Raw genomic sequence first — 12,644 nt, forward strand, 5'->3', positions numbered from 1 at the left:
CTTCACGTGCCCCTCCTTCTTCTTTGGTCACTTCTCAGCTCTTCTGTCTCTTCCCTTTTTGCCCATGCTTAAAGGGGACGCTCCCTCTGCCGTGCTGGAGCCAGCCTGTACCGGCTGTCAGAGCAGATCCGTGAGTTTCCAAGACTTTTGCAAGCCAGGTGTGAAACAGCCATCATTAAAAATTAACGTGTGTAAACCCGCAATTTAATAATTTATATTCAAAACAAAGGTAATACTCAAAACTTGCCCCTTGTCATTATTTTACTGTTCCTTGTGCTCTTATTTGGGGTCATTTATGCTGGGGTGATTTACATCTATTGTAATATATGTGTATGGAGGTGATATTGTGTAATGTTAATACCGTTTCCCCGAAAATAAGGCCTAGCCGGACACTCAGCTCTAATGTGTCTTTTGGAGCAAAAATTAATGTAAGACCGGTATTATATTATGTAAGACCCGCTCTTATAGTAAAATAAGACCTGGTCTTATATTAATATTTGCTCCAAAAGACACATTAGAGCTGATTGTCCAGCTAGGATTTATTTTCGTGGAAACACAGTAGTGCAGATTAAACTTAAAAATGTGCCTTGGGTGAGTATCACGGTATGTAAATTATCTTTTCTTTTTGTTTTTTTAAAGTGTCTGTAGCCATTACAAAGCGAATAGCAGAGGAAATTGAGGAACTTTCCCTAGCATTCAGAAAAGGACTACCTGAGTGGCCAGTCACATCATCAACGAATGAGTGATGTTGTCGTATCTTCAGCTTATTTGACTTTCATCTTACTCGTTAACATGAAAGAAAATTATCAACCAACATTCGTGTTGCAACTATACTCATTTGTCAGTTGCAAGTATCAGTTGGCTATAATACACAACTCTGGCAAAACTCAACGTGAGCTAAGAGAATCAACTGGTGAGATATAAAAATATATATATTCCCTCCCCTCCCCCTGGTTGCTTGGTAAACATTTGGCTGAATGTTTAATGTTGGTTGGATGCTTTCTCATTTTCTCATTTTAATGTTCTCCCCAGGGTGAGCCCCTCTAGTCCCACAGATGACCCCAAATCTCCCTCCATGAATACCCAGCTGCCACTTGGGTATTTCCCAGATACCCAGTCACACATTTCCCAGGCCATTGCAGAGGTTGGGGCCCTGGAGCTCAGGAGTGGCATGATTTGGGAGTCCCCCTCAGCAACAGGACCCCATGGTACTGCCCAGGAGGGACCATTGCCTGGGGTTGGTTGGGTACGTGTATGTGAGGTGTCAGAGCTGGAATCAGCTGATGGATTAATGCATAGAACACAGGGAAGAGGGAGAGGGATAGCAAACATCGTCTGGATGTAAGGGGGCAGATATGACAAGAGTAGCAGCACAGACTTTAGTCAGGGGAGGATGGTGAACCGTGCGTTGAGCATTTTGAATTGGAGACGTCTCTGGGACATGCAAGCTGGAAACAGATCCGGAGGTCCCAAGGAGAGGTTGGGCCTGGAGAGATGTATGGAAGATTGTGATTCAAGTTGTGGATGTGTATGAGCTTGTCCGGGGTGGAAAGAGGGAGTGATGAGGGCTGAGTGCACCGCAGGGTGAGATGTGCAAAGAACCTAGACCACAGTGGGATGGGTGTGGCTCGTGTGGAGGCCGGGATAAGGGAATGTTCAGCAAGGGTCACCTGGGGTGAATGCCCAACAGGTACCACGAGAGTTGAACAGTCTGAGACAGGAGGCTAGTTGGCGGGCTGTTGCTAAGACCCAGGGTCATGTGTCCTAGGATGAGAACAGCTGGCTAAGACAAGGGGCAGAGTTCAGACACATTCCCAGGTCCAGGTGACATGAAATGTGGGCTGTGGAGAGAGGAGGGGTCCAACTGCATTACAGGCTTCTGGCCGATGAGCTCGACAACCCAGAGGAGGCAGGGACAGTTGATGAAGCCTGCAGTTGACTTCAGGTCTGAAGCTCAGGAGTGGTCAGTGCTAGGGGAGCAGGGTGGGGTCAGCCCTGAAGGGGTGGCATGGAGGGAGGAGAAGCCTCAAGGTGGCATTTAGGACTTAGCTCAGAGGAAGCTTTCAATGAATGTTTGTGGAAGGAATGAGTGAATGAACGAGGTTCTGGCAAGTCTGAGCATTGAGGAGCTGTCCCAGAGGGGAGAAAATCACGAGACAGGCTTCAAGGACTGGCCAGGTGTCAAGTCCTGCAAAGTCCACACAGGATGTAGCCTGCAAGGTGGCCACTGCTCCGTTTGGCTCAAATAATTGCGGATGGCAGCTCCTGCCATGTGGTTAGGCACGACAGACTGCAGATCCTCGGGAAAGAACGGGAGGAGGCAAGAGGAGACACTTTTAAAACAGAAGTTTGGTGAGGAAGGAAGGAGACATGGAGACAACAGCTGCACAGAAAACCGCTAGAAGATTCTGTCATGTGTGGGGATTTATATGCCTCCCTTCCTCTCTCCCTCCCTCCGTTTTCAAGCATCTTATCTGAGGCCACCGAGATCTAAATTCCAGATCTGGACCTTCCTAGTTGAGTAGCTTTGGGAAAATCCAAAGGGCCACTTTAAGCTGAGTTCCTGTCGTGATATAAACCCTGTATCAAATTGGGATTCAATTCATACTAACTTAAATCCAAGTCTTGAAAAAAGCTGTTGTATAGCAAACAAGAAAACCTTATTTCCTATCCTCTGACCTCTCAACGAAGGGAGATATGTCCTGGGAAGCCTGGGGTGCTGCAGCAGGGAGCCCAGAGAGCCCCCCAAATGTGCAGTCAATGCTGCCAGTGATGGGTGGGGAGAAAAACGAGGAAGCTATTCTGTTCCACTGCATTTTATTACAATGCCTCCTTCCTTGTGTTCCAGAACGAACGGCTATTTAACACTCAACCCAAAGCACTCCTAAAACTGACCGGATTAACACCACTTCTCTCTCAGTGTATTAAATCAAAAGGAAAAAAAAAAAAATCTTGAAAAACAAAACAAAACAAACCCCCAAAAAACAAAATCGCCAGGTTCAGTACATCCCAGGAAGAGCACCTTTACTAAGTAGGAAACAAAACCTGTCAGGAATCTGACCGAATACACAAAGCAGCAGGTGAGACCCCTGATGGAAAAGAACTCCCAATGGAACATAAATAGATCCCCCCCCTCAGAGCACATGTATTTCACACGAGTGTGTACACATATATGTAATATATTAAAAGAAATTTGGTTTCTACCATAAGAAATTATTCAGAAACAACATCAGCATCTCTCGAGACAGGGGAAATTGGAGCGCTACAGCCACCTAAATCAGGCGTGCACCTCGCTCTCGGACACGCTTAACCTCTATACACTATGTATACTTGCTGGGCGGGAGGAGGGAGGCCGGGGCGGGGCGTCTCTCGGCCCCACATCCCAGGCCCAGCAGATCCAGTGTTTGCAGAAAAGTGAGCCAGGAAAGGCAGGGCAGGCAAATGCGTCAGGCCATCTGTCACCTGCCTAGAAGGCCACTATGGCCCTGGGGTAAAGGGAAGTGCATGGGACCCCAGGAATGGCAGGGCAACACTCCTAGCTCTGAACAGTGAGCCTGACTCTGGGGTCCACCCAGAGCCTCATAGTCTTTGTAGTTTGGCCAGACTGGGCTTATCCCAGGTCAAATGGCTTCTGGGAAAGGGAGTAGAGTTTCCAGACCCACTAGGGCTCAGCCCTGTGAGCGTGTGTGTGCGTGTGTGTGTGTACATGCACACACACACGCATACTTTAATGGAGGTCAACAAGTTGCAAACAAGTGTTCTAAGGGACACGCTCAAATAGTGTGTACTTTGGGGCAAGTCAGTTTGCTCACTGCGTTATGAGCGTCCCCACGCCAAAGTGGATTTGTTCAAAAGATACCAGCTGTTGGAGGCTACGGAAGACAAGTGTTCCACACCTGGGAGTGGAATCCTCTTAGGGCTTGGCACAGTGTTTTCATTAACAAAACAAACAAAAGAAACACAGGGGAACCCCTTTCCTTATTCTAAAACCCTTCCCTGGCACCACAGGCAGGTAGGAAACAAGGCCATTGTCATCAGAAGGCGCGCCAGTAGTTTTAAGGTTCAGGAGTCACATGGGACCAGGAGATGAGTCACACGCAGCCATACTCATACCACACGGTCTGCTGGTCCCCACCTGGCTCTGGGGACGCCGGTGTGCTCTTTGAGTTGTTCCCGCGACTGAAGTCCTCAGGAGCCCGGCTGATGTGGGGAGCCAAGTCGGGAGACCTGCCTGGGCTCTTGGCAGGGAGCCCCTCACTGTGGCCCTGTCCTGGGACCCCGTCACCCTCTGAGAGGCTGAGCCCTGCCCGGACAGGGGTGACGGCGACCACCTCCCCTGAGTGCTGGGGGGTTTGCAGCTTAGTCCTGGCAGCTGGGGCTGCAGCAGGTGAAAAGTGCTGGAGCTGGGAGTTGCTGCCACAGCCACCGTCACTGCCACCTCCAGTGGCAAGGGCTGGGGCCGTGGCGGACTGCTGCAAGGGAGCCAGCCTCTCCTCCTTTGGGGGAGCCAGTGAGAAGCGCCGCAGGTCGAGCGGCCGGTTTCGGGGGCCCGGGCCCTGACAGGAGCCACCAGCCTTTCCCATAAGTGGGGTCCGCTCCCGGGCCAGGCTGTGGGAACTGGGGGCTGTGTGGCTTTGCAGGGTATGGCTGCCCGTCTCTCTGCTCCCGGAGGCCTCTGTACCCCCTGGCTTCTGAGGGGACTCCTGTTTGCAGACCTCTGGCCCAGTGGCCCGAAGAAGGTCGGCTGAGGCCAGGCTGTAGGCTCGGCTCAGGGAAGCACTCCGGCTGGCAGGTGTGTGGGCAGCCGGGGGCAGAGCGGCCGGCCGGGGTCTGCCCAGGGACAGGCTCTGGGGAGGCTGGACCTGCCGCAGTGGGGCACTGGGCGAGGCCTCAGCCTCACTAGGTCTGAAGCTTGGCTTCACATACTGCCCAGGCTTCAGCAGCTTCCCCTCAGAGGTGTTGACAGCCATCTTGATGGTGGGGGCCACAAAGCTGGTGGGCATCTTGGCCCCTTCTTTCCTGGCAGGTGGTCCCGGCTGGCCTCTGATGGCCGGGGGATCATTGGCCTTTCTGAAGTAGTCACTTAGCAGGTCATCCCGGCAACTGGGAGTGTCCTAGAGAGACGAGAGGAAGAGCTGAGGCAGGAGTGAGCCGGGGGGGGGGGGGGTCCCTGGAGAGCCCACCCCCCACCCAGGAGGGCCCCTGCGCAGTCCACCTGGCCAGGACCGAAGGTTCCCGCTCCTGCTCCACCTCATCAGGCCTCACGTTGCCTATACCGCACACACGGCCCCTGGTCGTGACGGTCGGGGAGGCAATACACAGATCGGGGAGAGAATCCTGACATCACTCATGCAGCCCCCTAACTTTATAAGCAAGGAAACAGATCCAGAGAGGGGAATGGCTTCCCACAAAATCCTCCACTTTATGCAAAGGTTAGGGCTGGAAGCCTGACCACAACCAGCGCTTTCAATGGATGCCTCACTGTGCTGCCAAGCAGAGCAGAAGGCAAAAGGCTGCCTGGCTGGACTGCACTCTCTTTCCTTCTCAGGCCACCACGCTCGGACGCGTCGCAAGGGCTTCATCTTTGGTCACGAGGAAGAGAAACAAGACCAGCTCCCAAAGCCAGAACCAATCGCGCTCGAGACCCTCACTGCCACCCAGATCTTTCTCTTGATCTGAGAAAAGGGAAGCGAGCGGGACAACAGGGGTGGGTGGGAACGAGTGAGGCCCACCCCGCCACACTGTTCCCTTCAAGCAGCTGACCCCAGCCAAGCAGCTGTGCCCAGGCCAGGCTCTGCCTGGCCAGGGAACCAGTGCCCTTTCCCACCACTCTGGGGGCTGACAGAGCCACCAGAGGACAAGGTCTGACCCTGCGCTGGAAACTGCAGCCTCCTGCCAGCACCTCACAGCCCAGAGGAGCCACGTGCAGGTGTCTCCTGAGGCGGATGGACACCATAAGGAGAGGAAAGGACGTGAGTTCATGTGGCGATGACTCAGGGGTCACAAGCTGATGGAGTCTGACCCTGGCTCACTGTGACCTGTGTCAGGGAGTGTCCATCTGCAGGACAGACAACTCAGCAGCTCAGGAGCCACCAGCACCTGCCAACAACTCCTGGCCCATGAAGACATCTGGACACTTAAGTTGCTAGATGCAATCTGCTGTTTTACACACGACTTAGAAGCTACAGCTCCTAGGAGTTCGTGCAGTAACATCTGTGGTCATTAGTAGCGATGGGTACCATTTATCAACTGCTTCCCTGGTGCCAGGCACTGTGCTAGAAAACACTGGTATAATTACAAAAACAAAAACACCCCAAAACTCACTGAATTCTCAGAGCAACCTTACAAAAGGTTGTTTAAGGTTGTATTAAAACAACCTTTGACAGGTAAGGGAATTGAGGTCACAGAGGTCAGTCAAGCAGGTCTCACATCTAGAGAGTGGGAGTCAGGGATTCAAACCCACAGCTGTGACTGTGGAGATGTTTTCCACACCACCCCTGGCTCCCCTCTGCATGATTCAGTCTGACACCCATGTTCATGAGACCACAGGGACCCCACCTTGTTACACCACCGCCAGTATTGTCAGCACTCAGGAAGTGCTGGCATGGATGGGTGCACCGCTGTGATTTCTCCAGGCATACTCAGGGGAGGGGGGGTGCCAGCTTAGTGGGGATGAGCACTTTGGGAAGATGAAGGAAGGTGGGGTGGCTCTTGGGGGCCGAGCATCAGCTCCCAAAACAAACTGCTGCTGCGAGATTATTTTGGTCTCGTTTAGGCAGAAAAGCGACAGGTAACAATATGGTGCATGAGAAATGGTCCTGCGGGAGACCCTGCTCACCCCGCCATTTGTCGTGCGAGGCAGCGTGCGGGGCCTCTGGTCCTGCTCCCCACAGGAGAACGCAGGATATGGTGAGGCCAAAAAGGAACACCCACGGAGCCATGGATAGGGGAGTCGTACCACTATACTCTCGCTGGCGGCTGGAGCCACACGACCTGCAACCTGCCGTCTGCTTCTCTGCCTGCCAACCGACCGACTAACTTGACTCGACTCACCAGCTCAGCCACGGCAGTTATATCAGTGGCTAATTGGCTAACTGGTTACAGCTGATGGTCAATTAGCCACAGCTGATGGCCATCTATTACCTGAGCCAGCATCTCTCCACGTGAGGCCGAGAGCCTGGAAACTGCTCTCAGGGACCCTGAGGACAGGTCTAAAGCTAAGTGGGGAAGGGCCCTGCCTCTTGTTAGGGACCCCTCCTTTGTCTTGAGGTCTGCAAAGGGAAAGGAGGCTCACTTGCGAGGCACAGAGTCAGAGAGGGCTGAGCAGGGCAGCCTTGCAAGTGCAGGCGCCCTGATTCAGGGACTGCTCTCGTGTATCCATCACATCCGTGCTTCTCGGCATGTGATGCCTGGAGGGCAGCAAGAGCGTCATCTGAGAACTCAGTCAAGACACAAAGTCTCGGGGAGCCCCACCTCAGACCTCCTGAGTCAGAGACTCGGGGGTCCAGCCTGGACTCGGGGTGTCCAGGCCGAGGAGCCTGACGCACCCTGGAGTTTGAAAACAACCACATCAGACTATATGCTTCCTAAGGGCAGGGCCCCTGTGTTTCTCCAGCTCCCACCCGAGTGTTCTGCAGACAGAATCAGAAATGAAATGAGGGCAATGGCCATGTTTTGTATTTCCTTTCAGGTCCACCCAAGAGACAGGGCACCTAGCAAGTATGTGATAAAAACCTGCTCATCAACTGCTTTGCTCTGCGTTCTGAGCGCAGGCAGGCATCACGCATGCTGCCTAACTCATGGTAGGTGCTCAATAAATACCTACGGAAAAGTATTTTGTACCCTCTGTGTCACTGGGCTTTATTAATGCAGTTACAGTTTCCTATGTGGCGGGAGAAAAGTTCAACTGTGTACACTGAAGGGAAATGAGACAGAACTCCTGAAGCATCAAAAATCCTTGCAAGGTCTCAACTGAGGACAGTGTGCTTCATCTGTTCAAGAGCCCAACCGCTCGTGTGACTGAATTCAGACACAGTGTGTAAAAGGTGTACATGCAGCTTCAGGAAAGGTGAACCAGACACTGGGAGGGCGACAGGGGAGGGTTTCCTGATACAGGTGGCATTCAGGGGGCCAGAGCTGCAGAACGGAGCTCAGCAAACCAGAGCCGTGGGCCACTCCAGCTCGCCACACATTTTTATATGGCCTGTGAGCTAAGAACAGTTTTCAAATTTTTAAATAACTGGGGGAAAAAAAGTTGTTTTTAAAGAACAGTCTTTTGTTACATGTGAAAACTCTATACAATTCAAATGTCCCTGTCCACAAGTAAAGTGTTCCTGGAGCCCAGCCATCACCGCTCATTGCTAAATGGTCTGCATCTGCTTCCTGCCAAAACGGCAGAGTTGAGTAGTTGCAATAGAGACTGTGTGGCCGAAAATATTTACTATCTCGCCCTTTACAGAAAAACTCCCCAACCTCTGCTGGAGAAGACTCAGGGGAAGTGGATGCTTAGAGCTCTGCCACGAAACCTCACCCTGCAAGTGGTACCGGCCACACCTCCTTCGGAAGCTCCAGGTGGTGGGCACATGCCATCCTTACCCTCCACGCAGGCAACAACTTTCTGCGCGTTCACTTCACAGATGGAGAGAACAGCCTCCGAGGGCTGGGCTGGCTGCCCGTACTCAGTGATTGGCCGGCGAGTGCTTTCGCTCCCCACCCGAGCCAGCTCTGCGCCCAGGCTGTGCCACCCCCCCCCCCATCTCCTTCTGTGACCTACAGTCCCAGTCCACCCGAGGACAGAGTGAGGGAAGAGACAGCCCCTGGGCCACTCACGGGGGTGGCGGCGCCCTGGTTGCTCTCCTCCAGAAACTCCTCCAGGGTGACCATCTCGCTGCTGGGGGAGGAGGAGCAGGGCCGCACCCCGCCATGGGGCTGGGCCGTGCCCCTCTTCTGGATGCCCTCCTGGGGGACAGGCCCATTCCTCTCCCGGGGTTGGGGGTACTCATGGCGGCCGAGGGCGGTGCGTCCTGGGGTGCTGGTATCCCGGGGCAGAGTCGCTGTGTCCCTGCTGGGGATCAGGTCTTCGCTGCTGAAGCTCTCAGACCTGCCGTGGAGCTGGTCGGACGAACCTGGGAGTCAGGGCAAGGCGACACAGGGACACACGTCAGTCCCCCCTCTGCCTCACCTGCCTCCAGGAGGCTTTGTGTTTCCTGCCTCTGGCTCAGTGGAAACACAGGGAGAGCCCTGCATGAAAATGCAGGGAGCACTTCGCCCAGGCGGGCATTTCAGATGTCCAGGACATTGTGGAATTCTTTACCAATCCCACTGTAAAGAATTCCACCGGCATTGAAAAACAAAATAGCTCGAGATAAAAGTGGAAAGCTTCTGCTAACGTCTCAATGAGTCGCTGGAAGGCACCACACTCGTTGACTCTCTTGGGACAACATACACATTCTTTTCAAATGAACAGGGAACATTTGTAGAGACAGACCACATTTCGCACCATAAAATAAACTTTAAAAACTTTGAAGGACTCAAAAGCCATCTCCTATGTCCTCTGACCACAAGGGAACAGAACTACTGGTGCCATCCCCATTCTGAAGATGAAGCAGCCCGGGGTCACAGGATGGAGATTGCCCAGGTGCCCAGAGCTAGTCGGTGGAGGGGAAGGGATTTGAACCTCCATCTATTAAAATTCCCACACCTGAGCTTGAAACTGCAAGATGTGGCCTCTGAATGTAAGTGCACATAATGCATTTAAGAATCTTGTTAATTATTATTTTTTTAATTATAAAAATAATATGAGCCCAGAGCCAAAGTGCACAGAAGGAAATGCCGACTTACCTTTCAGGTTAAGAGGTGAGCTGTCGCTGGACGCATTTCGACTGCTCTCTAAGCTACCTGGCCGGGACACTGAAAAGACAACATTTAAACTTAGTGGCCGATGACCAGGTATATCCCAGACTAGCCATCTAATCTGAAAAAAAATTATGTAACAAAGTAACTCTGTGACAAAGGTGAACGGCCTTAGGAAGAATGGACTTTCGGATTTTCTAGATTCTCCCAGGATAGGTCTAGCTACACCCACTGAGTGCTAGGCGTAGCACACAGTAGGCTGTCCAGAATGGTAACTTGTATTATCTATTTTTATGAGGTCTAGGGCTGTGGCTTAAAACAATTTTGTTAACAAAGGAAATCTCATGCAGAACTCCAGTATAAAAAGCAGACAAAAAAAGGCTGCTCTGGGTAAGCCAAGCATTGTGGGGGAGGGAGCCCACCCCTATTACTGCATGGAGCTTTCTGGAACACATGTGCAAACTGCTGCCTAGACTATGACAGTGTAACCTGGTGAGGGCGGGAGCCAGGAAACGGCCGTGTGTGCAGGGGTATGTGTGCACGAGGGAGCATGTGTCTGTGCACTGGGGGGTCCACGGGAGTGGGAGCTGGGGCCCTCCAGAGAAAAGAAAGTGCTCACTTTTCCTGGTCATTTGCTCTCTTTCAGTTCCTTTGCTTTATCTGTCTCAAATTTACAACTGCCCCAAAGGGGAAAACCAACCTTTATGGTGACAAGTGCCAGGGGGAACCAGCCCTCCTGGCAGCTGTGTGTGCCTGCTGAGCGCTGTTTGTGGCAGCCCTCGGATCAGAGGGTGAGGAGCGCCAGATGGCAGGAAGGGCAGCGCCACCCCTGCAAGGGCCGCTGTCCCTTTCAGGAATGCAGACCACCTCTCCACCAGCACAATCAGCATCACGGCCCTGGCCAGCCAGCCCTGTATCAGTGTTTCTCCTGCTGCAGGACAAAGGGCTTGGGGGACAGGAACTTTGCTTCAGTCACCCCTGCACACAGCTGGTGTTGAGCTGAACGGCAGCGAGAACCAGAGCTGTGCCAGGAGACGCTCTGCTTCCCTCCCCACCAAGCAAAGCTTGTTCTGGATTTACTGGGCCTCCAGGACACCCCGTTCCCAAGTGCTGGTGGTGTACTCTGCAAATAGCATGCATCTGGAAAAAACCTGTCAGCTAATGGGGTTCAGGGGTTAGCCTAGAAATACTTGTTTTTCATGAATAGCATAGAAGCAGAATAAGTCCCCTCTTCGAGAAGGAAAAATTTGAAATAAAGAAATGCACGTCTCTCCAAAAAGGAAGTAAGTTTCACCAAAAGGCAATTGTAATACAAATCAACGGGCTCTGAAAACCGCCTTGGTTTATTCGAGGATTGTCTGCAAATCCCTTTGCCTTCCTCCTTTTTCATGGTAAGAGAAGCTGGAGGAATCAAAACCCTTAAGACGAAAATCCTTTTCGTCAGCTGATTAAGCAAGAAATCTGGCTACGTGGTGAGATTTACCAAGAACAGCAACAGATCCTTCCTCCCCGTGATCCTCCACTCAGCGGAAAGGTACAAGGGCTCCGTGAGGCCAGCTGTTTCACCACAGAGCGGTCTTTACTCATGTAAACTGTAAATGTCTGCATTTGTGTGAACGAATGTCAGCATCACAAAACCTTTTCTTAGACAACGGATGGGGTAAGAGATTTACCTACACCACTTACTGTCCATCACTTCAGAAGGAAGCTGAATTCAATACAAACTCTCTGAGGTGTTTTTTTTTTTCTTTAAAGAATTAGCTTCCCACCTTCCTAGAATTTAGTTTCTCAGAAATTATAGAAACTCAAAGCAGCTTTTAATTTTTGAAAGGTCAGGTTTAATTCACCGTTTCCCTTCTGCAGAAATTTATAATATGCGTAAATCAGATGGCAAGTGCTTCTAATAATTTCTAAGATGAAATACAACTTGGAGCTCCTCTGGGCAACCAAAATCCAGGTGAGGACAGTAAGAGAGCTACCTGCAATCCATACTCCCTGTGTGGCTCACCAGAACTTCCTTTAAAGGAGAGTCAAAGCCTTCAGAAGCAGGACGCTTGGTAGATAGTGACTTCCCCATTACTGGAGGTATGTAAGCAGAAGCTGCATGCTCAGGCCTTTGGGGAGGCAAGGAAGGAGTTGTGAGGAACTGTGAACCCCCTCCATTCCCACTTCAACATAACAAATCCACTTTTGTCTATTTTTGTGTGTTGGACTTCCACACAGGACTTAGCTAGAAGGAAAAGCACTGTTTATGAAAACAAGTGTGAGAACCAGGCTGATGGGCACAAAGAACTGACCACTCACCATACTGCCTGTGGTTGGTGAACTCGAGCTCCAGGGACGGCTCACAGAGGCTGTCATCTGAATTATAGCCTACGGTGAAAATAAGGCTGGTGAGTCACGGCTCCTGGAACATGCATGGGGAAACCCAAACCCTTTGCCAGACGGCCACCTCTGACTCTTTCCCGGCACCTGAGTTGTGGCAGTGTCCAGCTCTTGAGGGTGAGGGAGGGGCGTGTGGTCTGTACCCTTAGGACCTGCCTGTACCAATCCTCCCATGTCTCCTGCTGGGACAGCCTCACACTCCCGACTCCTCTTCGAGTTAACTTTAAATCATACTTCCTTCCACCTATGCAATGATTGGGACTCCAGACGAAAGCAGTGTTCTGGCCTAAGGATAATGCAGACAAAGGAGCCGAACACTTAGTCCCCTAGGAGCCCTTTCCAACCTCGAAGGCCAGCTGCACCAAGAGCAGAGGGCTATGAAAGCAATTCTCTTGCAGGGGGCTCAT

General features: G+C 51.8%; 1 protein-coding gene across 3 annotated transcripts in view; it reads right to left on the minus strand.

Annotated features, from left to right (window-relative positions):
* Positions 1-2,800: 2,800 nt before the first annotated feature.
* Positions 2,801-12,644, minus strand: part of CCDC88C (coiled-coil and HOOK domain protein 88C) — a 117,178-nt gene continuing 107,334 nt past the window's right edge. For all 3 annotated transcript variants that reach the window (XM_019745153.3, XM_019745172.3, XM_019745162.3), the window contains 4 exons: positions 12,157-12,225; positions 9,841-9,909; positions 8,830-9,125; positions 2,801-5,114 (listed from right to left, as the gene is read on the minus strand). In XM_019745153.3, coding sequence (XP_019600712.3) covers positions 4,092-5,114; positions 8,830-9,125; positions 9,841-9,909; positions 12,157-12,225 — 1,457 coding nt within the window. In that variant the 3' untranslated portion in view covers positions 2,801-4,091. The remainder of the gene's footprint in view (positions 5,115-8,829; positions 9,126-9,840; positions 9,910-12,156; positions 12,226-12,644) is intronic.

The sequence above is a fragment of the Rhinolophus sinicus genome, chromosome 3, assembly GCF_057876585.1.
Source record: "Rhinolophus sinicus isolate RSI-liver-muscle chromosome 3, RSI-T2T, whole genome shotgun sequence".
Taxonomy (NCBI): domain Eukaryota; kingdom Metazoa; phylum Chordata; class Mammalia; order Chiroptera; family Rhinolophidae; genus Rhinolophus; species Rhinolophus sinicus.